This window comes from Anguilla rostrata, chromosome 16, assembly GCF_018555375.3.
Source record: "Anguilla rostrata isolate EN2019 chromosome 16, ASM1855537v3, whole genome shotgun sequence".
Taxonomy (NCBI): Eukaryota; Metazoa; Chordata; class Actinopteri; order Anguilliformes; family Anguillidae; genus Anguilla; species Anguilla rostrata.
Window position 1 is genome coordinate 1,526,541 of NC_057948.1, and position 26,301 is coordinate 1,552,841.

Genomic DNA, 26,301 nt, shown 5'->3' on the forward strand with positions numbered 1-26,301 from the left:
ATCCAGCTGTATAAATGGATACAATGTAAAAAGCTATGTGTAAAATGCTATATGTAAGTCGATCTGGATGAGAGCGTCTGCTAAATGCCTGTAATGTAATGTGATGTAATGAGTAGTGATAGTTAGTCCAGGTACAGACTGAAGAGATGCGTTTTCAGACTACGGCAGAAGATGGGCAATGACTGAGTGGTTTGTAGAGGAACAGGGATTTCATTCCAATACTGGGGAGCTAGTGTGGAGAAGATCTGTGGTAGGGAGAATCATTCACCCTGAGGGAGTGCAAGTCACCCTGCTGCCGCAGAGTGGAGTGGTCAAGCTGCCGTGTAGGATTGATTCGTGTCCTGTAGGTAGACGGGAGCTGTTCTTTTGGCTGCAGTGCAGGCAAGGGTCAAGACTTTGAACCTGATCCTGGCGGTGATCGGTAGCCAGTGGAGTGACCCCAGCAGGGGAGTGATGTGAGAGAACGTGGGAACGTTGAAGATAAACAGCAGCATTCTGAATCATCTGTAGTGGCTGTATGGCACAAGCTGGTGGGCTTGCAAGGATGGGGTTGCAGTAATCAAGACGGGAGGTCACCATAGCCTGGACAAGTAGCTGGGCGGAGTGCATAGTCAGGTATGGTCGAATCATCCAGATGTTATACAGGAGAAATCAGCAGGACTATGATGTTGCCTTGACGTGCTCCTTGAAGTCCAGCTGGTCATCCAGGACCACCCCCAGGCTCTTTGCAGAGTGAGAGGCAGTCACTGTGGTGTCGCCAGCAGTGATTAAAGCTCCCGCAGTAGGGAGGTCTTGTGACGGATGAACAGCAGCTCATTCCCATCTCAGCCAAAGTGGAGATGAGTAGTTTGTGGTCGACGGTGTTGAATGCTTTAGACAGTTCTAGTAGGATCAGGCAGTGGCAAGTGCCTCCGTCACAGCCAGGAGGGCAGTCTCTGTTGAGTGCTCAGATCAACAACCAGACTGGTAAAGTCAAACAGGTTAACCAGCATTTATTACAGTAAAGAGGACAAAGTTATTACATGAAGGACAAAGTTATTAGATTAACCATTTTTATTATATTAACCGTTGTTACAGTTCATGTGGCTCTGGTTTGTTTGCTTTTTACCTTAAATAAGGTATAGCCCTGTATTTAAATGTGACATCAATCCATATTTGCTGGAAAAATAAGCTAAAATTCCCTGTTCTGCATGAGGGTGCAGCCATGCTGCCTACCCTCCCTTACACAAACATTAAAGGAAACGTCCTTTACGCCACTCTGATACCCTGATCTAGGCAGGCGACCTATGGGTCCCACCTCCTGTCTCGGAAAAAACAAACCAGAAGACAAAGGTATTTACGAGGCCAGAGGCCCATCGTAGCTACAGAACAAATAAAGATCCAGTTCCATTTGATCTTAAGTTTAAATGTAATTTGTGGCATTCAATTGAAATCATTGATTGAAAAATCTTTATGTCTATGTTAGAAGAAGAAGTAAACTTCCATGCTTTTTATAGGTATACTTTATAGGTATGAATAGCTGGACGGAATTACCTCTTATACTACCTATTATATTTCTGTCATTACTATTTAGCCCTGCTTTCAACAACACAATGTCACTTTAATGTAATAAGTACACTGTCAGCTTTTAGATAGGCCCCCCTTTTGTTTGTGCATTTTAGCTCATTTCCTTTGTCCCTGTGGCACTGGAAGAGGGGCATACTTTGATAAGGTCTGGCTCTTCAGTCTCTCTCTCTTTTCTGGTAATCTCAAATCAGAATATTGTTTAATTTCTTATGTTTTGTACCTTAGATGTAGTGAGCCTACATTCAATAAATGCATGATCTCAAGAGTGTATCATTTCAATTCACTATTTTAATTGACTCCTTATTTAATAAAATTATTTAGTCTTCTGACCTGATACAGAATTTATTTTGGCTTGTCACTTGATTCCACCAGGTTAATGTTGATTGACCTATCAAAGAATTTGTCTATTTAATTTATAAATGTCATTTTCAATAATAATTGTTCAATTAAGTCATGTAAAGTACATTTTATATGTCGGTTAAGGGAGAGGTTCTTGCACGCAATACCACTTGTGTTCAAGGGCATTGAATGAAAATACTGGTCTGAGGGTGGCACGGTGGTGCAGTTGGTAGCACTGTCACTTCACAGCAAGAAGGTTCTGGGTTCAAATCCGGCAACACACCATCACTACCCTGATAGGGACAGAAGAGCTGGACACAGGGAGATGTGGATATCTCCAACGTTTTATTGGGGTAGTGAGAGAGAGCGTAATCACAAACAAACACAAACGAAAATCCTTCCCCCTTCACCCTCATGGGATCTGGGCAAAAACAATAAACTAAAATAACAAAGACAAAATAAATGAAATTATACAAGCGCTTTTCAGCCTTTTCTCTGGTCTGTACATGCTCTCTCTCACCATCGTGGGGGATCCCGGTCTCAGACACCTACTGTGGAAAGAAGCACACTTTTAAATCCTGGACTGATTCGTAACATCATCCAGGTGTGTGCCTGCTTAACCAGTAGGCGTGGTCCTCTAATTGCCCTGAATTCCTCCCGCAAACCGAGCCCTGCCACATCTGGCCTGGACCTTTCTGTGTGGAGAATGGCCTTTATTTTGCATGTTCCCCCCGTGTCCATGTGGGTTTCCTCCGGGTACTCCGGTTTCCTCCCACAGTCCAAAGACATGCAGGTAGGCTAATAGAAGACAGTAAAGTGCCCATAGGTATGAGTGTGTGAGTGCATGGTGTGTGTGTCCTGCGATAGATTGGCAGCCTGTCCGGCCCAATGCACACTGGGATAGGCTCATTACATTACATTACAGGCATTTAGCAGACGCTGTTATACAGAGCGACTTACACAACATTTACATTGCATCCATTTATACAGCTGGATATGTACTGAAGCAATGCAGGTTAAGTACCTTGCTCAAGGGTACAACAGCAGTGGCCTACCCAGGAATCAAACCTATGACCTTTCAGTCACAAGGCCAGTTCCTCACCCACTGTGCTACACTGCCGCCAGGCTCCAGCACCCCTCGCGACCCTGCCCAGGATAAGTGGGTATAGATAATCGATGGATGATGGATGGATGTCGCTTGTCCGACAGTGCCTCCTGGAGTTTTACATGCAATATTGAAATGGAGTGATCTTTGTCTGCAACATGTTACGTGTGCATGTAAATACACTGCTGTCTGAGTTTTAATCACAATATAGACCGCTGCTGGGTCCGTACAGCCTGCTAACTGCTTATTCCTGTATTTTAATGTATAAACACAGTGTGCAGATGTTCCCCTGTCATACAGCACTGCACTGGGAGTATCGGGGCTGCCCCACTCCCTGCCCACTGATCCCTTAGCAGTGTGTAGCACCAGGGGGTCCTGAGACAGCCTCAGCACAGGGGCTCAGCTGATCCCTTAGCAGTGTGCAGCACCAGGGGGTCCTGAGACAGCCTCAGCACAGGGGCTCAGCTGATCCCATTTATTGTTTCAGAGAACCGGGGTTACAACAGGAACCTAATGTTAAACTAGTTGATTCGCTTATTTGGCCACCTTCTTGCCGACAGGTTTTTTTTTTGGTTGTTCACTTTCCCAGGTGCAAAATATAACTGTCGTGAGATAGTTTGCCTTTATTGTTACGTGCTTACGTTAGTTGTAGTTAATTATAATGTGATTCCAGTCAACTTTAGGTTGTAATTTGAGGTTATGAACCTTGCCACAGTGGAATTGAATCCTCTAAGAGGACTATCCTCTCCTGGCACCCCAAATACTGCCAATACTGGGCCAGGTTCTATCATGTGCCCTAGGATATCACAGAGTTTTAAAAATAGAATTACAAAAATTGGATAGTTTTTGGCACAGCCAGAACATGTGCCCCAACGAGGCAGGAAATACACCGCAACGGTCACACAAAGAATCTATATTAGGATACATGTTAGAAAGCTTGACCTTTGAAAGATGAAGACGATGCAACACCCTGAACTGAACAAGACCATGCCTGGTACATATAGATGCTGTGTGCACACCCTCCAGTGCCTCTATCCATTGCTCCCCCATTAAGCTAATGCCTAAGTCCTCCTCCCAAGCGGATTTCAGAAAATCTAGGGATATATCTAATTGTTCAGACATAGGGTTATAGATATAAGATATTACCCCCCCCTAGATGAAGGATCAACAGAAAACAAGGATTCCATCTGGGTGTTATTAGGTGCATTAGGAAAGGTAGTTGTATTAGATCTAATATAGTTGCGAATTTGTAGAAATCGAAAGAAATGGGTTTGAGGCAAATTGAATCTACTGCGTAGTAATTCAAAAGTAGGAAACGTGCCATATATATTTATATTATATATTGCAAACAATTTTATTTTAAAAATAAAATAAAATAAATGATAGCAGCACAAATGTTTTACCAAATAAACTGGTGATTTGAACAAGAACGTTTATCGGATAACAATGAAGCACATCCTGATCTAGTTGTGAGAGAAACGTAGACTAAAGGAAATCAAGGTGACCATAAAACTAATAATATATTAGTTGCTTGTTGTTTGTGATCATTTCTACCAGCCACCTAGCTAGCTAACCAGATCTAAATTTGATGACATTAGCTGGCTAATCCAATTCAGGTAATGATAAAAACCAATAATCCTACTTCTATTTATAAAGTGCTCTCCCTCCAAAAATTTGAAAAAAAGCAGGAATGGATCCTATTTGATATTAAATCACAAAATGAATAAGGGAGCCTAGCCTATCATAATGATTCAAATACAATATCTTACATTTTCATCATTTTAAAAGTTTTTATTTAAACTGGACAATGATTTTAAACACAACATTAAACCCGATCAACATTTAACAAACACATCTGTCTGTCATAAAATAGGTGACACGCCCACAAGTGGCCGATTGTGGGACGCGGGAGCGGTGCCAGGCGGCTTTGCCAGAATCAGTGTGGCTTCATCGTAACAGCCCCAGTGGCAAAACCTGAGAGGCTGACACTATCAGCCCCTGTAGTTTGAGGCATTTGTGATACTGCAATCTTGAGTCTGGTTTGAACTAAGAGAGGCATACCCTGAGAGATAAAAATGCAGTCTGCTGTTAGACAAGCTCACATGGATACAGAGTACAAATCAAGTCCCAAGAACATTACACTCCAGGATGGGGAGAGATTGCTATTGGGGATGTTTCCTCTGAAACCAAGAGACAACACATGCGGCAGAACTCACTGAGTGTCCTACACAACTCTGGGTTTTGAATTGGCAATGATCAGCCAATAGCCTGGAGCCAGACCCGCCTCTACACAAAGACAGAACACCCGTGGACTCAGGGAAAAGACCGAAGGGTGGAACTGTGTATTTGTAGCGAACACCGCGATGGGCGAAGCGGAGGAATTTTGTGTGAGGGGGATAAATGCCTACGTGGAAGAAGGCATCTTTCAGATTTACTGATGTGAAATAGTGATGTTAAGTGTGGCAAACAAGCCTGCCACAGGCCACCGAAGTGGCTTTCCAAGGGGCCCTCCAGCACAGAGACACAGGGAGATGATGTTCAAACAGTCCACTTTAATTTACGAGGGTCGGCAAGATGTTACAGCCAAGGAGCAGATGTAAAACAGTCATGACAGAGGCTCCCCTTGTGTGAGTGGGGATGGCAAATTTAACCTGTGCGCACTGATTACCTGACTACACACAGGTGCAGCCACTCCTATTTCTGGGTTCAATTAGACCTGGCCAATTATCTAATTCTTAACCAATTATCCAACTGGCCAGGTCTAATTAGCTTGACCCAGGGCAGGTGTGGCTGCTTAAACCAGCCATCCCCACACCACATTAAGTTAATCAATTAACTGTTAATTCTTAATAAGAATGTTTATTGATCAATTTCTATAGATTAAACACTTGAATTTCAATAAACCATTTAAATGAATAACCTAATGTTGGTGATTAGATATCAAATTAAAGAGACGTTTCTAAAATGTTAAATTAGAGAGGCACGGTTCCCTTGACTGGCAGCATTAGTGAAATGTTATTGGTCCATTCCTGGAACATCAGTGCCATCTGAGCGCGTCTTCTCAGCTGCTGGTCTCACCTTCAGCAGACTGCACACCAGACTGACCCCAAAGCACATAGACATGGGCATACTCCTTAACAAAAATGCTTAAGTATTAAGTGAAGCATATTTTAAGTCATTCTTTGTATGGGGCATGGAGTAGATTTTCCTCTAATCAGTTAATCATTATTAATCAATTATTGGGTGCCGACGATTGATGAAAAGAATTGCACAAAATTTTCCAGTCGTTCTGACATATTGAACGAGCGCTGTATGTTAACATTTTGAAATTATATTGCCTCAAATGTTTGTTTAACACTGAGATCCAAGATAGGACATTGAGAACCACCCTTCTTTGGGAGCTGGAAATAATGAAAATAAAAACTATGTTGGGTTCGATCTCTGGGAACCACACGTATTTCCCCCTTTTTGAAAGAAGGAAGGAATTTATTCCTCTTAAACATAGGAGCACTCTCTTGTGTTTGAGAGTAAATGACTCTGTTGAAATGGGGGTTTCACTCTGAACTGGAGTCTGTAGCCCTTCCCTATTGTCTGTAGCCCTTGGCTATATTAGCTCTGCAGTGTTTTATATACTCTTCCAGGAGGGCAGTAGCCTCCTTTAGCATTGGAAATGCTACTGTCTGTCAGAGCCACACTTGGTGCAATTGGATGCTTCTATGGGGGTCTGGACCGGATGTCATTCCCTAAAGTTGGCTTTCAAACAGAAGATGATGGAAGAGGAGTTTATTTATGGCACCAATGCAGTCATTGGTTCTAGCAGAGATGCACACTTCAGTCAGTGTATAAGTAAGCCACGTACTTTATATGTGCTGTAAGACAAAGAGCACTTTATGACACAGTATGAGAGTTGCCAATAACCATGAATAGAAAGGTTTAACAGTGTTAAGAGGCAATCATTTTATTTACAAGACATGGCAAGATGGACTGGACACTATGCTATAAGAGAGGAAAGGACATGCACCTGAAGTGATTGTAAGATAAAGAAAAGGAACACAAAGAAATTGTGATGCATACCAAAAATGCTTTTCATGAAAGGACTTTGGATAATGAAGTAAATTGTTTGAGCTTCCCTTAAATTCTATCCAGAGAACATCTCCCACAATCCACACTAGTTTACATTTGACAAAATAGAGTCTGACCTGACCAAAACTCTAGTACCTACTGCCATCTCCACCAAATCACCCCCCCCCCCCCCCCACATCCGACAGAGTTTGGGGGCACTGCATGGCAAGATTATACTGACTGTAAATAGGGGGCATTGTACTACTGGTGTGCCCTAATGATTGAATCTATCCTTCATGTATGTGTTGCATGACCTCCTGCAAGGGTTTACAGAGATGTTCCTTCTAATGACTGTTTTATACTTCTGTGTAGTCCGCATAGTTTGCATGATTTGCATTGTGTGCAACATTTGCAAACGGGCAGAGCATTTATATGGCAGGTACAGGTTGTGATTTTCCACCCTCTTACAGATACCTTCAATTCCATATATTTCATCTCCTTAAATAAACTTTTATCACATCCATAGTGTATGCTGTGGGAATGAGGCACAGACGAGGCAGACAGTGCTGGCAATATGCCTGTGGAGGACTTTTATTGTGACAGCGGTATCACAATGAATGAATACGGGAAAAGTGAAACACAAAACGAGATCAGGCTGCTCAAGTGTTGGGGAAAGCAAAAGTGCTAGGGAAGTGCAGGTGGGTCCAAAATTCAGGCCACGAGGAGGGGCACATCCGAGTCTGCCACAAAAAAAAAAATGAGTATCAGAGACTCTGTTAGTCACTCAGTGAGGGGAAAGCCAGCACACCCCTGGAGTGAGACCATGAGGCCTAAAGAGGGCCAGCAGCTACTCAGGCAAAGGGGAAAGTGGTGTGGAAAAGCACTGGTATGTTGCTGGTGGCCTGACTGTATCTCGTCAGTGCTCAGGGTCTGAACTAGCGGACTGGTGAGGTGGACTGAAACTCAGCCCTGTCCCTCCGGCACTGTCCATGTCTGAGTGTGGAGTGGAGGTGCTGAAACTCAGCCCTGTCCCTCCGGCGCTGTCCATGGTGCGGCAGGCTGGCCGGTGAGACACAGGTGAAGTGGTGCTGAGTGGCGGCTCTTAGCAGGGAGGGGCAGGGCTCCAGAGGCCCACACCACAATACATAAATATGAGCATGTGCATTACTTCCTGTTTCTACAGTGAATCTGCCTTTAGCGGTGTGTTAGCTTGCAGTGCTGTGGGAGGTTTGTCACAGAAAACCAAAAGGAAATAAGCAAATTCACTGTCCACACATGAAAAATGTGTGTTGTCTTTTACATCTTTACTTTTGGTGGTGGCCAAACATCCTACAGCACTGAAAACTAACTCACTGTCCACTCTAAAAGGTGGCAGCTGCATGTCTAGTATGGGATGGGAGGGTTAAGCCCAGAGAAAAGATCATAGAAAAGGTAGATGAGCCCTTTGCCCCAATTCAGAGAACTTACAGTATAAGAAAAGGGGCCATTTGGGTCAGAATTACATCTGTAGAACTGTCAGAGTTCAGTCCAGCAGGATGTTTAATTTTTAGGATTGTGGTGTTTCTGAAAGGATTGTGAATAAAATGGTATTTTATTCTCCTGGTAAAGCCAGGCATTAACTCACCGGCACGGTACGTGTGTACATCTTGGTGGGAGAGTGTCCATCTGAACAACATGTGAGCTGCTGTTTAGATGCAGTGTTACATTGTTTAGTTTTGTCACTTTTCTGTTATTCCAGTCCCAAATCATAGCCTGGATATTATACCTTTGTAAGCAGTCATGCTGTGTGGAATAGTCTGATTCAGAGATCAATATTCTGGCTCTAGCTCCTATCATTTAAAGAATAACATCATTTACAGGAGCATTTCTTAGATAAGTATTCTAATAATCTTCAAATCCCCTCACTTATTAAAGTTTTTGTGCAGTTTATATTACTCCACAAGGGTTACCAAACCCACAAGGGTTACCATGTTGATAAGGGGTTTTAAAGGAAAAAAAATGACCTAATACATCACGCTTTTATTTTCATTATTATTATCATTGTTACAAAAATAATTAAATGTAACGCAATAATTAACCTATTATATTCGCAAAAGCGTGCGAAAATAAAATGAATTGATGGATTATAGCGTAAAGACATACAGAACATAGGTGCAATGTGTGGAAGTTTCAAAAGACACCACATTTTTGAAAATCTAGTGTCTACCAGCAATAAAAGTTAGTGGCAGTAATCGGTTGTGCTGTTCTCATACAGCCACTAGATGGCGATGCCGTGTAATTCCAGTTGATGCCGTAGTTGCATTGCAGTAAGAGCGTGTCAAATGAACTGAAGTGTAGCACAGCTCGTACACGGTTCCGGCACTGCTTCAGCTGTTAGCAGGTACAATATCGCAGGTCTGACCAATAATATCATGACTGGTTAGATAAAAATCTCAGTGTTATTTTATATACTGGTGGCGCATATATTTAAGTTCTCTGTGACAGTTAGCTGCTTAGTTCCTCACTGGTTCCGCTAGCTAGGTTGGGTCATGAAGTAACGTTAAGATAGGTTGGGCTGGCTAGCTAGCTAACTCGTGCCTGTGGGTCAAAGCGAAAGCTGAACTTAGAACAACGGCACCACGTGTCAACGTGAGGGTCATGTTGTTTGATGTAAATGGTAAACAAATGATATTTGCAAAGTGTTAATAGTTATTATCAAATAGTTGTGTTATGTAACGGTAGTTCTGTATTTTCAAAGAATGAACTAGCTGAGGTAACAGTAAACAGCTCAGAGTGAGCGGGCATCGCCATGGTAACCAACCGACCCTCCTAACGGCACATTTTAAACAGCGTCGCCATAGTTACTGTCACGTTACGTTGGCGAGAGGTAAATAAGGAAGAGGGCAATTTTGTATTGAATGCGGTTTCATTTCACCTTGCTGAATATTTTAAAATTAATGTCAAAAACCCTGACAGACTGTAGCTATAATTTGTTAAACTTAAATTGTTTGATAACTTGATGGTTACAAGATTAGGATGGAAATATTATCATTATAACAGTAATGTATTTAGCTAATGGGTTATACGAGTAGTTGTACATTAACAGTTATATTTATCTATTCATAGTGATGCATATTGAGCGTCTTTGAAATGTATAGATGTTTATGAACTGAAGAACATGTCAGGTGAGGTAAAGTGCACCACTAAAATGCTGTTTTTTGTAAACCCCGACGATATATCGGCCATTATTTGACTTTTTTGACGACATCTGGATCGGCAGTAATGACGCCGATGTGCCCCGATTTTTTAATAAGTATAATAAACAAAAAAACAATGATTATTTATCTGTACTCGTCTGTTCGAACGTTGTAATTGCTATTTACTAGAATTATCCAGTAGAGGGAGCTTTAATACAAGTGTGAACTGCAGCAGCTGACGCGCTACTTCTCTAATAAGACGTTTGTCACTCGTGCCTCATCCAGTATTCTCCACTGCAAGACTTGTCTGCACAGATTCGATTGCCACAATAAATGTATATATATTTAGTGAAAGTTTTTTAATTAAAAAATTAAAAAAAAGGCTTGCTAGCTAGCTGGCTAGCAAGCCTTTATGAAGTGGCAGTGAGCACATAAGCAGCGTAGGATCTACATTTCAAGAGGACATCGCTGTATTCTCAAATAAATAACCAGGTAAAATAAAATGGTGATTGAATGTATCACACATTTGTTTTTTTTAATCTGAGATAATGATATTAGCTACTATATGATGCTGTGTGAATAGCCAACGCGTGATTGCAAGCGAGTGTGTCATCTAGTCACGCGTCATCGTAGCAAGCTAACCAGACAGTAAAAACGCAGATAAAACACTTCTAACATGGATCACTTTAAGCCATGTTATCTAGCTTTGTCGTGATAACATGAGAGAAGGATTGCTGCTGGAGAAGTGAATCAACCAACAGTTAGCGCGGGTAACCTGCACGAAAGCGCATTGTAGTTTTTTTTCACGTATTTCATCCAGTCAATTTAATTTCATCTAACGTTACACTTGATTCACTCATTAGCTCCGCTAGATAATGTCTTACTCTTTGCGATCATGTAGTAGAAATAAAATGAGAAAATATAATTAATTTACCTTACTGAGAATATATAATAAGAAATAATGAGGCTGCGTCAATAGCTAATGCGTTATTGCGAGCGAGTGTGTCATCTAGTGACGTGTCAGAGCCCATTGTAATTATTTTCACCGCCTAATTCTTATGGACAGGGAAGCTCGCTAGATAGTCTTACTCTTTGAGATCACGTAGTAGGAATAAAATAAGAAAATATAATGAATGTAATGAGAATAGATACTAAGAAATAATAATAACAAATTAATAATAATAATAATAACAATAATAATATTCATAAAAATACATGTTTGAAACTGGAAAACTGATTTTTTTAAATTATTTTTTTATAGATGGCTGGAAAAGAGGAGTAAAACCAAGGTGTGGAGTTATTTTGATTTCACACACTTAAAGATGGTGTTAATATATATATATATTATATATATATATATATTTAATTTAATATCATCTTTTACTTTTTTTATCTAAAAAGTTCTTTGTGTGTTTATTTTTATTTTTATTTGTTTGCTTAAGTTAAATGTTCTTAAATATAGAAACTTTAATAAAATATAAGTTTTTCAAATTGATTTGAAAACGTTGCACTTTTTGACAAAATATCGGTCAAAACATCGGTAATCGGTGGGCTAGGACTCTCCAAAATCGGGATCGGCATCGGACCCAAAAATCTGGCATCGGTCGGGCTCTAGTTTTTTGTGTTGGCAGATGAAATTAATATGTCTGCAAATCAGATAGGTTCATCACATGGAAAGGGTTATTAGAGCCCAGTAATTGCCGTAGACTATTGTGGATTAGTCAGAATACTTTATGAACTTAATTTACACACCCCCCTCCCTGTTTTTGTGTGTACATCTCAGGAATGCGTAGGTACATATGTATCAACTGTCAAGGTGAACAATGTCACAAAGAATTTGCGTGCGTGTTTGTGTGTGTGTGTGTGTGGTCTCTCCACAGGCTGGGTTGGTGTAATCTCACAGAGGGCTGCTGTGATGTTCTGGCCTCAGTCCTGCATTCTCCTCACTCACAGCTGAGAGATCTGGAGCTCAGAGACAACGAGCTGCAGGATTCAGGAGTGAGAGCGCTGTCTGCTGGACTGGAGGACCCACACTGTAAACTGCAGAGAACGGGGTGAGTACAAACACAAACCCCTTCAATAAATTAGGGCTACAATGTGACTAAATACAACACTGATGTCAATGTTTCTAATGTGAAAACAGACACTCCACAGAACTGAAACTGCATGTTCCTGTTCTTCCTCTTGGTAGAATTTGACTACACAAATGAATGAAGAAAATGAATTAGTCCTGTTTACTGAACTGTAGTGGGGTGTAAACTCAAATGTGTTTGATAATGACTCATTCCACATTCATGTTATTTTAGTTTAACACACACAGCCCTGTTAGTTTATATTATATTACATTACATTTATCTGCCAGACGCTTTTATCCAAAGTAACGTACAATAAGTGCATACAAAAGGTAATTGGAACAACTACAAAACACAGGTCCGATAAGGTACAATACTTTGCACAGTTATTCATAGCCATGAACACATTGTGAACATTACTCTGACCTAACCTATGCTAAGTCAAACTAGGAGGCATTTCAAGCAACATCTAGACAATGATACTGGGCACAATAAGTGCTGGATGGAGGTACATGTAACATGAGTGGCACATGTGTAGAAATCGGGGGCTTTAAGTGATAGAAATGATCTACAGAGTGGTGATAGTTAGTCCAGGTATAGTCTGAGGCGGAAGATGGGTAGTGAGGGAGAGGTTCGTAGAGGAACAGGGGGTGGAGAAGCTCTGTGGTAGAGACAAGATTGAACCCTTTACCCGGATGGCAGGGGGTGCAAGGCAGTGGTCAAGTGGGCGTATAGGATTTAATAATGTGCTGTAAGTAGACGGGGGCCGTCCTGTTGGCTGCAGTGTAGGTGAGGGTCAGGACTGTGAACCTGCAGTGACTGGTAGCCAGTGGAGTGACCTCAGCAGGGGACAACTTGGGAAGGTTGAAGACAATTAATGTGTGTTAGTTTATATTAATGTGTGTAAGGTGTGTAACGCACTGCTATGTGTTTGACACACCCATCCCTGTTAGTTTATATTAATGTGTGTAAGGTGTGTAACACACTGCTATGTGTTTGACACACACAGCCCTGTTAGTTTATATTAATGTGTGTAAGGTGTGTAACACACTGCTATGTGTTTGACACACACAGCCCTGTTAGTTTATATTAATGTGTGTAAGGTGTGCAACACACTGCTGTGTGTTTGCACACACAGCCATGTTAGTTTATATTAATGTGTGTAAGGTGAGTAACACACTGCTATGTGTTTGACACACACAGCCCTGTTAGTTTATATTAATGTGTGTAAGGTGTGTGTGTCCTTCTCTCTGCAGGCTGTCAGGCTGTAGAGTCACACAGAGAGGCTGTGATTCTCTGGCTTCAGCTCTGTGTTCAAACCCCTCACATCTGAGAGAGCTGGACCTGAGATACAATCACCCAGGAGACTCAGGAGTGAGAGCGCTGTCTGCTGCTAAACTGGACACACTCACACTGCTGTAAGTACAGAAAGTTTCCACACTTCACCTCACAGACACACACTCACATTGCTTTAAGTAGAGTTTCCACACTGCGCCTCACACACACACGCACACACACACACAAAAGGAGTTTGGGGGGGGGGGGGGGGCATGGAGGGCACTGTTCACACCAGCGTTACTCAAGAGGGTTGGGGATCTCCTGTGGAGGGTGCTGCAGGGGATCACTGCAGTAAATAAGATGTGGTTGTTGTAGTTAGGGGTTTGATCAGGGACACAGTGATGGTGGAGTTTCAGTATTACAAAGCAATGGAGAACCTGAGTGTGTTTCAGTGTGTGCATTATAAGGGTGTTTTATGTTCAGTGGAGGGAGGGGAGCTATTTTTGCACGTGGAATAGGGTGAGGTAATGGAATAAGTTTCCTTTGTTTGATTTGTGTTTTTCATATGATCGTGGTTTTATGTTTTATTGTGTCTTTGTTTTTATTTATGTGATGTCATTGGTGTGTTGAGAGTGGAAATAAAGGATGGGTAAAATTCTAAATTCTGTTCTGCTGTTCTTACAGTATGGACCATGGAGGAGAGAACAGGACCAACCCAGGACCCAGGAAATGTGAGTGTGTATCGACACAGAACACTTTCCATAGGTACACACTCTGCTGTGTGTGTGTGTGTGAGAGAGAGACTTCTCTCTTACACACAGAAACACACATGTGCACAAACACACACACACAGGTACTATCACAGCTCTTTCTCTCTCACACACATAATGAGGTGAATATTAATGATAATTAATCTCATTAATGTCTCTGGTGTGCAGACGGCTGTCAGCTCACACTGGATCCAAACACAGCGTGCAGAGTGCTGTCTCTGTCTGAGGGGAACAGGAGGGTGACACACACATGGGGGAGAGAGCAGCCGTATCCTGATCATCCAGAGAGATTTGAGTACCGGCCCCAGGTTGTGTGCAGAGAGAGTGTGTGTGAGCGCTGTTACTGGGAGGCTGAGTTCAGTGTGTCTGAGAGGGGATGGGTTTCTATAGCAGTGACATATAAAGGAATCAGCAGGAAAGGAGAGGGTTCTGACTGTGGATTTGGATTCAATAAAATCTCCTGGAGTCTGGAGTGCAGTAAACTCAGTGACTCTGATAAACTCAGTTATGCTGTCTGTCACAATGAGAACCTAACAGACATACCTGTCCCCCCCTCCCCCTACCGCAGAGCAGGAGTGTGTGATGATGCTCGTAGAGGAGTGTGTGTGTACAGGGTAGGAGTGTGTGTGGACCTTCCGGCCGGCACTCTGTCCTTCTACAGCGTCTCTGACTCTGACACACTGACCCTCCTGCACAGACTCCACACACACTTCACTCCACACACACCCCTCTGTGCTGGATTTTATGTGTGGGAGTCCTCCTCAGTGATCACACACTCACACACATATATAAACACAAACACTCATATACACCTAGACCCTCACACACCCAAAACCTACACACACACACACATTTACACACACACACTCACATACACACACACACTTATACCCTCACACATACATCACACACACACACACTCAATCACACACTCACATATATACACACACTCATTTGCACCTAGACCCACACACATACTCTCACACACACCCTTTCTCTCTCAGTCATGCACACGCACTCACACTCATGTTTACTCATGCACACGCACTCACACACCTACGCACGCACACTCTCTCACACCCAGTCACTCACACACACGTACACACGGACACACACAATCTCATGCACACACACACACACACGCATGCAAACATACACACGCTCATACCGTATGCGAACACACACACACTCTTTCTCTCACTCATACTCACATACAGTATACAGACACACACATTCGCAAACGCATGCACACACACACACACTCATGCACTCACGCACAAACACAAACATGTGTCAACACACACACATTCTCATTCCCATACGCACACACACACGTATAAACACACACATTCTATTACCTATACGCACACACACACATACTCATGCACTCACACAAGCACACACATGCATACACATACATGCGTGCACACACCATATACACATGTATACACAAACATTCTCATACCCATACATATACACACACACGTATAAACACACACATTCACAAAGGCACTCTCATGCACACACACATACACATACATACACTCATTCTCTTGCACGCGCACACACTCAAATACACAGTCTCACACACATTCACACAAACGCACGCACACACACTTTCTCTTACCCATACACACACGCACCCGTGTGCACACATACTCATGCAGTCAATCATACTCACACATGCACACACACATACATGCGTGCACACACACACACACATTCTCTTACCCTTTCACACACGTAACCCGGCACACACCACACACACAACCATACTCACACACTCACACACATGTTCACATCAACAGTCACTCCCACAAACGTACGCAAGCACACACACACTCACAATCACACACACAGAAAACACTCTCACCCAATCACACACACACACACACACGTCGACACACTTGCAGCCTTTCTTGAGCAATGCCTTACCACTGCAATTTCAGCTGTGCCCAATATTAACCTCAGTACAGCTTATACCCTGTACATAAGAGTATGATCTTTTAGCAGGTTCAGGTTAAGCACTCGCTGTCTAAATATGATTTTATTTTTATTTTTTTACATTTTAATACATTTATATTGAAAATGTTCAAGGTGTGTTTATGTACTTTTGATTATTAAAACATTAATATAACATTGAGAGTCATAATGCCAAAAGATGGCAGAGTGAAATGTTTTTGAAGTAGTAATTATGTCTCCTGTATCTGCATCTTATAAAAGAAGCAGTGGCAAACTCGTCCAGTTAACTGTTTTTACAGTTGCTTTCATTCATCTTCACAAGAGTTCCAATGTGCAAATTTCTGTGGGCAAATGCAGCTGATAGAGAGAATGCAGAATGATCACTGCAGTGTACTTATTTCCTTTCATTAATGTAAACAATGAGTTGAGTTTCCTTAATTATTGGATCATATTGTTGTTTTTTTCCTGTTGCTTTAATTTTCTGTATTTTCAGACAATAATTCAATGATTAAACCTGAATTATAAAAAATATCAAATGTGTTGGTTGGTTATGATTTATTATTGTGTGATGTATTGAACTCCTGTGACACAGTAGTACTTATTTCATATGCTGTATGGGATTATGTTTGGACTCCATATGAGCAGAACAGCATGGGGCTAGAATCTGCACAGTTGAAGCAATGAATTCATCTACAGTAGTGGAAATAAAATCCATTATAAGAAAAGTTGTGTCGTGTCTGATGAATGCTTGCTTCTGTTACTTAGTGTAACCACAACTCAATACATTTTGAAAAGGCACTGCTTGTCTATTGAGCTGGTATGTTTATGTTACCTCTCAAAGAAATGGTTTTCCTGTAGGTTTGAACCTGGATCTGCTGCACATCAGTTGAATGGATTAGACCACTAAGCCAAAATCAGGGCAGAAGTGTGGTTTGCATGACATCCAGTCTCTGAGATGTTCCTGAGACCCTACAGTTTTTCTCATTTTTTCAGATGCATTTCTAATATCTGCAGTCACACATTACAAATGCATTACAGTATGTTATGATTGCTTTGGCTCAGTGTGGAAAACTCAATTTGCCAAACTGACTGGCAAAATTCTTACCCTAAGACACTAATTGCAGTACCTACCCACAAAGTGCACAACTCTAAATCAGTTTTCACAATACAGTCGTCTCGTATTAGTACAATGTTCCAATGCTTATTGCTAGACATGCAGATTGTGAAATGAAGTCAAGATGTTTGCAGTCCTGTCTCGTCACTTCCAGCAACATTGCCCAGGTGAGTCGCATTGCAGCATGATTGGTAATCCCAACATAAAAGGCTGTTTTACAGCACTACATTCAGCACTGTCTGACAACATGGAGCAGCCCAATGCAGTTGGTACTGATGTACGGGTTGTGGCTGAGGCTGAGGTTGTGGTCAAACAAGTAAGAGAAATACTGCTGTATCAAATGAATTTAGAGCCACAGATATTGACCGTGTCGTAAATCCAGGCATAACAATGGGAGAAACTGGAAGGATCGTACAGCCAAACTTTAAAAGGTGGCCCCAACAATGGCCCCTAATATGAGTTTTTGGACTGAACATTAATTATTCAATGCAAAATGTGATACAAATGCAAAATTATATTACAGGAATGTTGCGTTGCTGTCATTTTATATTATTACAATATATTACAGTGGGATATTACAGAATTACAGTAGTGATATGAATATGATGCACATAAATTGCCTTGTTTTTGCGCATAGAGTACATACTGTAAAGCATTGGTCTGTTGCTGTTGTGTCTTTATTTCAGAGATTGATGGCGACTGATGCTGTCAGAGCTCCTATGTCATAGATTTTATGTTTTGGACACACAGTCTTGATTCGTGTCCTTCTTGTGTCGTACACTGGGCGAGAGGCATGAATACACCCTGGAAAGGCCACAAATCTATTGCAGGGCATTACATTACATTACATTTACTTAGACTCTTTTATCCAAAGCGATGTACAAAAGTGCATATCATGGTGATCGGAACAACTACAAAACACAGGTTTGATAAGGTACAATACTCATTTCGTACAGCTATTTATAGCCAAGTACACAGTTCAGTTCATGCAGTGAGCATTATTCTGACCCAGCTTATGCCAAGTCAAACTAGGGAGAAGAACAAGCTACAATATTAGGACAAAAATACAAATTACAAAAAGTGCTGGAATGGGGGTACATGTAACATGAGCGCCATGAAAAGGGGCATTTAAAGTGAAACGATTTACAGAGTGGTGGTAGTTAGTCCAGGTATAGTCTGAAGAGATGAGTCTTCAGTCCACGGCAGAAGATGGGTAGTGAGGGAGAGGTTCGAAGAGGGACAGTTTGTTCCACCACTGCGGAGCTAGGGTGGAGAAGCTCCGTGATCCCTTTACTCGAGTGGGAGGGGGTGCAGGGCGCCCTGCTGCTACAGAGCGGAGTGGTCGAGCAGGCGTATAGGATCGAATCGTGTCCTGTAAGTAGACGGGCTGTCCTGTTGGCTGCAGTGTAGGCGAGGGTCAGGACTTAGTACCTGATCCTGGCAGCGACCGGTAGCCAGTGGAGTGACCTCAGCAGAGGAGTGACATGGGAGAATTTGGGAAGGTTGAAGATGAGTCGGACAGCAGCATTCTGAATCATCTGTAGTGAATGTATGGCACAAGCTGGCTGGCTTGCAAGGACAGAGTTACAGTAATCAAGGCGGGAGGTCACCATAGCCTGGACAAGCAGCTGGGAGGAGTGCGTAGTCAGGTATGGTCGAATCCTTCAGATGTTGTAGAGGAGGAATCTGCAGGACCGTGATGTTGCCTTGACGTGCTCCTTGAGGTCCAGCGGGTCATCCAGGACCACCCCCAGGCTCTTTGCAGAGTGAGAGGCAGTCACTGTGGTGCCATCAACTGTGATTGAGAGCTCACGTAGTAGGGAGGTCTTGTATGGGAAGAACAGCAGCTCAGTTTTGTTGAGTGCAGCAGGGCTCAGTTTGTGGGAGTGGTTCGGGGCAGTCTGAGGACCACGCCTACTGGTTAAGTAGGCATACGCACCTGGAGTGCGTCAGTAATTAATCCAGGTATTTAAAGTGTGCTTTCTTCCCAGTAGGTGTCTCTGACTGAGGAAAATGCGAGCCGAGAGAGAGACATAGTTTCGTTGTTTTGTTTTTGTTATTTTAGTTTGTTGTGTTTATTTATTATTTTTACCCCGATCCCGTGAGGGTGAAGGGCGAAGCTGTTTTGTTGTTTTGTAATAGACTGGATTCTCTCTCTCTCTCTAAAAGTATGTAAATAAAGGCCGGAATATTTCCGGATTCACGTATCTCCCTGTGTCAAACTCTCCTGTTCAGAAAGGGGTGTGTCGCAGTGTGTGACATTGAGGCTGAGCTTCAGGTGGTGGCTGGCCATCCAGGTTGAGATGTCAGCCAGGCAGGAAGATATTTTATCATTAACCTGTGAGGTAGAGGGGGGAAAAGAGAAGAAGAGTTGCGTGTTGTCTGCATATCAGTGATAGAAGAAGGCGTGTGAATTAATAACTGAACCAAGAGATTTGGTGTAAATGGAGAACAGTAAAGGAGCCAGTACAGATCCCTGTGGTACTCCTGTAACAAAGGGATGAGAAGCAGAGGCAGACCCCATCCAGGTGACCTGGTAGGACCTATCTGCAAGATAGGAAACAAACCAAGACAGGGCAGTCCCAGAAATGCCCATCTCAGCCAAGGTGGAGAGGATTAGTTTTGGTTGACCGTGTCAAATGATGCAGACAGTTCTAGTAGGGTCAGGACAGAGGAGAGGCGTGAGGCTCCCGCAGTAGCGAGTGCCTCCATCACAGCCAGGAGCGCAGTCTCTGTTGAGTGCCCGGATCGGAAGCCAGAATGGTGAGGGTCTTGCAGGCTGTTCTGATGGAGAAAAGAGGTTAGTTGTTTAAGCACTGCTTGCTCAAGGGTTTTGGACAAAAAAGGTAGAAGCGATACAGGTCGATAATTAATTACATCAGAGGGGTCTGAGGTGGGTTTCTTGAGGAGTGGGGTAACGCGAGCCATCTTAAAATTGGAGGGAACATGACTAAAGGCAAGGGAGGTATTAACAATACTGACAGTGGAAAATATGCTGTTTCATTGGTTATTTTCTTAAACTACTGGAGACCTGTTTGATAATAAATGGGCACTCACACACTCATACCCATGGGAAATTTAACCTACTTGCATGTTTTGGGACTGTGGGAGGAAACCCACGTGAACTTGAGGAGAACATGCAAAATCCACACAGAGAGGCCCAGACTGGATTAAAACCCAGGACCTTCTTGTTGTGAGGTGACAGCGCTACCCACTGGACCACCGTGTCACCGCCGGAGAGGGTTTATGACACAAGAAAATGCCATCATAAGCAGTCATGGGTAAAACGTTTTTTCCAGTCTACCTGCTGGTGGCTGTGGAATGGTATTCATCACTAACTTAAATACAAAACATTTCACCATGTCAGTTTGACATTGTTCAACATAATTTTACAGTTCCTAACATACAACACAGGGTTGCAGCACAGTAATTCTTTGAACATCACATTTTATATGATATTCTTTGAACTGGGGTGTGTTTGTTTGTTTATCTTATTTCAGTGTCTTACACCCTTTTAGGGTGCCCAGCCCATATGAGCTTACAAGACACTACTTGTTATATACATGTGATCAAATACATGGGAGTGAGATTATCAAAGAGCACAATTATGGTACGTGCCATTTAAGAACAAACAGGTTACCAGTAGTTTAAGAAAATAGCCAATTAAACAGTATGTTTTCCACCATCAGTGTAATAAATGCCATCACAAAATGCTTGGCTGATATGATTCATTTAAAAACCATTGTCAAATTTATGCATGTCTTATAAAAAAACACGAAGCACTTTGTGAAAATATTACAAACAGATAATTTGAAAACTCACCAGAGGTCTAAGAAATTGTCATTGTTATCTTTTCAGTGAACATCTTTGGCACATGCCTGCATCTCCTCTAGACACGTTACTTTAAGAATCTGAACTTATTTAATTCTGTGGGAGTTACAGCGACTCACCAAGGTCAAGGTCAAATCTAAAGTTCAGCTTGTGAGAAGTGTGGTGTTGCTCTTTCCTCTATTGCAGCATCTCCAGTTTAGAGTACATTAAGCAAATGTAAAGGAAAGCGATTCAGTATCAGGCTATGGCTGTGGAGAGAGAGTCAAATTTTACTGCAGTACTGATTGATTTACTTTTACCTACCCTTAAGGCTTTTGGTGAAGGGACTTGTCCTTGTCCAGTCAATATATTGCCATTTATAAACGAACATTTCACGTTCACAATCCTTCTCATCACTGTTTAGATCAAGTGTAAGAACTAGCTCTGGCCTGTCCTCAGCATTCTTTATAACATGTCTCTGATACATCCTGGTGGCTGTTTGTTTTCAGATCAGGTTCTGTCTTCCTCTCTGAAAACATCAACAAATATTAACAATGAAAACACATTTAATCAAAGAGACTGCTTCATGCTGAAATCAGTGAGGAGATTAATCTCATGACACCACCTGTCATTGGTTTGGCTCTGAAAATGTGCAGAAGAATGCAGAGAATGGTGCTGCTGTGTGATGAGGCTCGGATGGAGACACCTTCAATGGCCGGCTCTGCTGATGGGCAGTGACTGGCTGAGGAGCCACTAGGCCCTGATGTTGAGGCCCTGTCCTGCCCTTCAGCGTGGCTCTCTGACCCTGCTGCTGCACTTCCTTCCTCTCTTACACTGCCACTGTCATCAGACCTCACTCTGTTTCTCTCATACAACCCAATGTGCCCACTGACAGCACACTAAAGGCTCTGACATTTTCACAAGATGTGGACATTTCATGTTCACTTGTATTAAATTTGAACACCGTTCCAAGCTATTATTCCTCCTGTGTATGTCAGAGGTATGCAGACTCTCAAAGTTAAATATATTGTATTTTGCAAATTAAAAAGGGAAACCATGTGCATTTACATGTATTAATGATTATTTATTCCTTTTAAAATAGAATAGCCGTCAAAAACATTAGAGCAGTATCATATTTAAGAGGGCCACTTACTTTTCACATACTTCAACCTGTATTACTTGTAATACTGCTGGTCTTGTATTTCTGACAGGCAGAATTTTTGAGTCCAGTAAAAGCGTTCTGTCAGTATTCCAGATGATATAGACACTCTCAAGACTCATCATGGAAATTAAAATAAAAATAACAATTTAAAAAAATGCTTGTGCATGGAAAACCTTAGAAAGAGAGGAAGGAAAAGGAGAAGGTGATGACACACATATAGATCGAAGGATTTTTTTTTTAGGGTAACCAGTGTGTACTATACACTAGCTTCTTCATTGGACTCAGAAAGAACAAAGAAAAAGAGGCACACTGAATCCTGCGTGAATAACAGAAGTTGCATGACTGACTGAAATATTTTCAGAAATATTCCAGTGTGTGACCCGACAACCAAGCTTATGAACATCGTCTGAAGAATAGCTTGGTGGGAGGTTTATTTATCTACGAAAAACGGCCATGTCCACTTGCATTGGATAGGAAGGGGGAATGCTGGAACATCTCTGGGCTCATGATTTACATGCTGAAAGACAAGAAGCACAAAAGGGTGAAAAGAAAAGCAAGGACCTGCAAAGTACACAAATAATGTACTATCAGAGCGGGGCAAATCAGGGACAAAGAGGAAGAGGGAAAGCTCAAAATGGAGGACAGAGACGACGGGGTACCCCAAACGCAGTGATCTGTTATGAGTGTTATGACTCACCATAACTTTCTGACCCAGCCTATGCTTACTGTGTGAACTGGACTTAACGTGATTGTGGCTATGAATGACTGTTACATAATGACTATTGTACCTTATCAGAGTGCCACCAACCAGGACACATTGCGAGAAACTGCCCAAATAAACTAGAATCAGGACAATGGTCAACGCCATCACCCCAAAATTTCACGGTCACACAACCTGGGGGGCCAGAGCCATATCACACATAGGAAAAGGCGGAGGTTGAAGAAGATCACACAGCACACACACATACTCATGTGAGCATGGGAACCGCTTCTCACATAAACCAGCTAGGTTGCATTGTATGGCATTACATTCTGACACAGGCAGAGATCCAGCAGTCGAGAAGGCTTGGGATAGCCCTCTTGTAAAGAAGCCACTGAGGGAGTAAGTGATTTGCATGTGTCACTGGTATTAGCTGAAATTATTGCTGCTGCAACTGAGGCACTTAGCTTACGTTAGCCTCGTAGCCTTTTCCCCTCTGACTGTTCATGTACCGCATGCAGTGCACTCGATTCTTCTGCAGGCACAAACTGCACATCTCACCCCCACACGCACCTTACATTACAGCAATGTTTTGACTAATGTGCCTCAAGCCACTTTGAAACGTTGTTCTGTCCGTAACCCTGCCACTCTGCTACCCACAGCTGACGATGGTGAACCTCATTCCTGTGAGACTCTGATTGATGCTTACACTAAGCCCCATCTTCACCTTTCTGATGTGCCCTTGCCTAATTCTGACTTGATCCTTTTTTTCAGCTCATTGCGATCCCACCACGGGATCCCCCTTGTTTCCTGTGCTGTATTTAGTTATTTCTCCACAACAGAGAGCGCTCATTTATCCTCTCACCTCTCCGCACAGGCTGCGGAACTCTTTGCTCCCTCCCGAGCTTGCCTTATGGCAGAAGGAAAATCCTTCACTGTAAACGCTGATTCTTGCGACGCTTTAGGTGTGTGTCATTATTTTGGAGTGTCATGACTCTTAGGCAGCAGTGTAATTTTCTTACTTCCACAGGAAAACCCATCTCTCACGAGTTAGTCTGAAACCTGCTCTCAGCCCTTCTGAAACCCTCTTTGATTACAAATGTCAGGCTCACACCTCCTCCACTGATTTCGTTTCCCTAGGTAATGCTCGTGCTGATCCTAACTTCTTAATCCTCCCCTGTGTTGGTAATGTCCTTGGCGCCTGTAAATGATCTTAACCTTTTCTCAGTACAGGATATACAGGTTTTCTAGTCCTCTGCGGACCCCTGTGAAATCTGGACGTGGGCCTACCATTGCTCAAAGACTCCTTCTGGTTTATGTACTGATTCACAACAGCGCCCCGCTCTGCCAAGGTCAGCTTTTCCCTTTCTGGCGTAACTGTCACATTCCTCCCATCATGTGTCAAAAAAGGGGGATGGATTGACTACATGAACCGTTATTATTATGCTCCCAGATTTTTGACTTATGCACAAAATTTAGGCGAAAAATACATTATACGTCTCACCAACAATGTTGGAAGAGGGACAGTAATCTGCTCACCTGAAGGACCAGAAGGACCCTTTGTTCATTTAATGATGGATTTTATTGAATTAACTCCATGCCAAAGTTACAAATATTATCTTGTTGTTGTAGATATGTTCTCCAAATGGGTTGAATGTTGTCCTTGTAAACAGGCTATTGTCATTGCTGAGAGACATTATTCCTAGATGGGGACTTCCATCTAAACTGTCTAGTGATAATGGGACTCACTTGTTAATATGGTAGTTCAGCATCTGTCTGCAGATCGATGTGTGGACTGGGGGGTGGGCATGGACTGGGGGACGGGCATTGGCTGGGGGGCGGGCATTGACTGGGGGCGGGCATTGACTGGGGGGTGAGTATTGACTGGGGGGCGGGCATTGGCTGGTGGGTGGGCATTGACTGGGGGGTGGGCATTGGCTGGTGGGGGGGAATTAATTGGGAGGGCGGGTATTGACTGGAGGGGTGGACATTGACTTGGGTGGCGGGCATTGGCTGGTGGGTGGCATTGATTGGGGGGGCGGGCATTGGCTGGAGGGGTGGACATTGACTTGGGGGCGGGCATTGACTGAGGCATGAGCATTGACTGCTGGTGGGCATTGAATGGGGGGGCATTTACTGGTGGGGCGGGAATTGACTGGAGGGGTGGACATTGACTGGAAGGGTGGACATTGGCTGGTGGCGGGCATTGGCTGGGGGGCGGGCATTGACTGCTGGGTGGGCATTGAATGGGGGGGGCATTTACTGGTGGGGCGGGCATTGACTGGAGGGGTGGGAATTGACTGGAGGGGTGGGCATTGATTGGGGAGGGGGGCATTTACTGGTGAGGCGGAAATTGACTGGAGGGGTGGACATTGACTGGTGGGCGGGCATTGGCTGGGGGGCGGGCACTGGCAGAATGCAGGTAGGGTTGGCGGTTTGTGTGACGCGTGTCCGTCTGTCCATCCTGCTGGTTCACAGGTCTCTGCTCCAGCAGCTTCAGAAGCTCCAGGTTCTGGTGGCTGGGAAGGTGCCTCAGTTGTGTAAGATGGCCTCCACTCAGACTGGTACCTGTCTGATGGTAAGCAGCCATCCAGAGCTTTCTGCTGTGTGCAATGAGACAGACTTGCAAACACACAGACACACACATTCCTGCACATCCTCTCTGTGTACATGTCCAAATACCTGCATACATGCACCCACACACCGCTGCACATCCTCTCTGTATACATGTGCAAATACCCACATACACATACCCTCACACTGCTGCACCTCCTCTCTGTATACATGTCCAAATACCCGCATACACACACACCCTCACACTGCTGCACATCCTCTCTGTATGCATGTGCAAATACCCACATACACATACCCTCACACTGATGCACATCCTCTCTGTATACATGTCCAAATACCCGCATACACACACCCACACACTCCTGCACATCCTCTCTGTATACATGTCCAAATACCCGCATACACACACCCACACACTCCTGCACATCCTCTCTGTATACATGTCCAAATACCCGCATACACACACCCACACACTGATGCACCTCCTCTCTGTATACATGTGCAAATACCCACATACACACACCCACACACTGATGCACCTCCTCTCTGTATACATGTGCAAATACCCGCATACACACACCCACACACTGATGCACATCCTCTCTCTCTCA

At 43.1% G+C, this 26,301-nt stretch overlaps 1 protein-coding gene across 5 annotated transcripts in view; it reads left to right on the top strand.

The window, feature by feature from the left end:
* LOC135242401 (NACHT, LRR and PYD domains-containing protein 12-like) overlaps positions 1-26,301 on the top strand; it is a 505,695-nt gene that overhangs the window by 397,584 nt on the left and 81,810 nt on the right. For 3 of the 5 annotated variants that reach the window (XM_064313447.1, XM_064313451.1, XM_064313453.1), the window contains exons 13-15: positions 12,129-12,302; positions 13,577-13,738; positions 14,283-14,329. The exons of the other annotated variants lie outside the window; for them this stretch is intronic. In XM_064313447.1, coding sequence (XP_064169517.1) covers positions 12,129-12,302; positions 13,577-13,738; positions 14,283-14,329 — 383 coding nt within the window. The remainder of the gene's footprint in view (positions 1-12,128; positions 12,303-13,576; positions 13,739-14,282; positions 14,330-26,301) is intronic. 5 annotated transcript variants of the gene reach the window in all.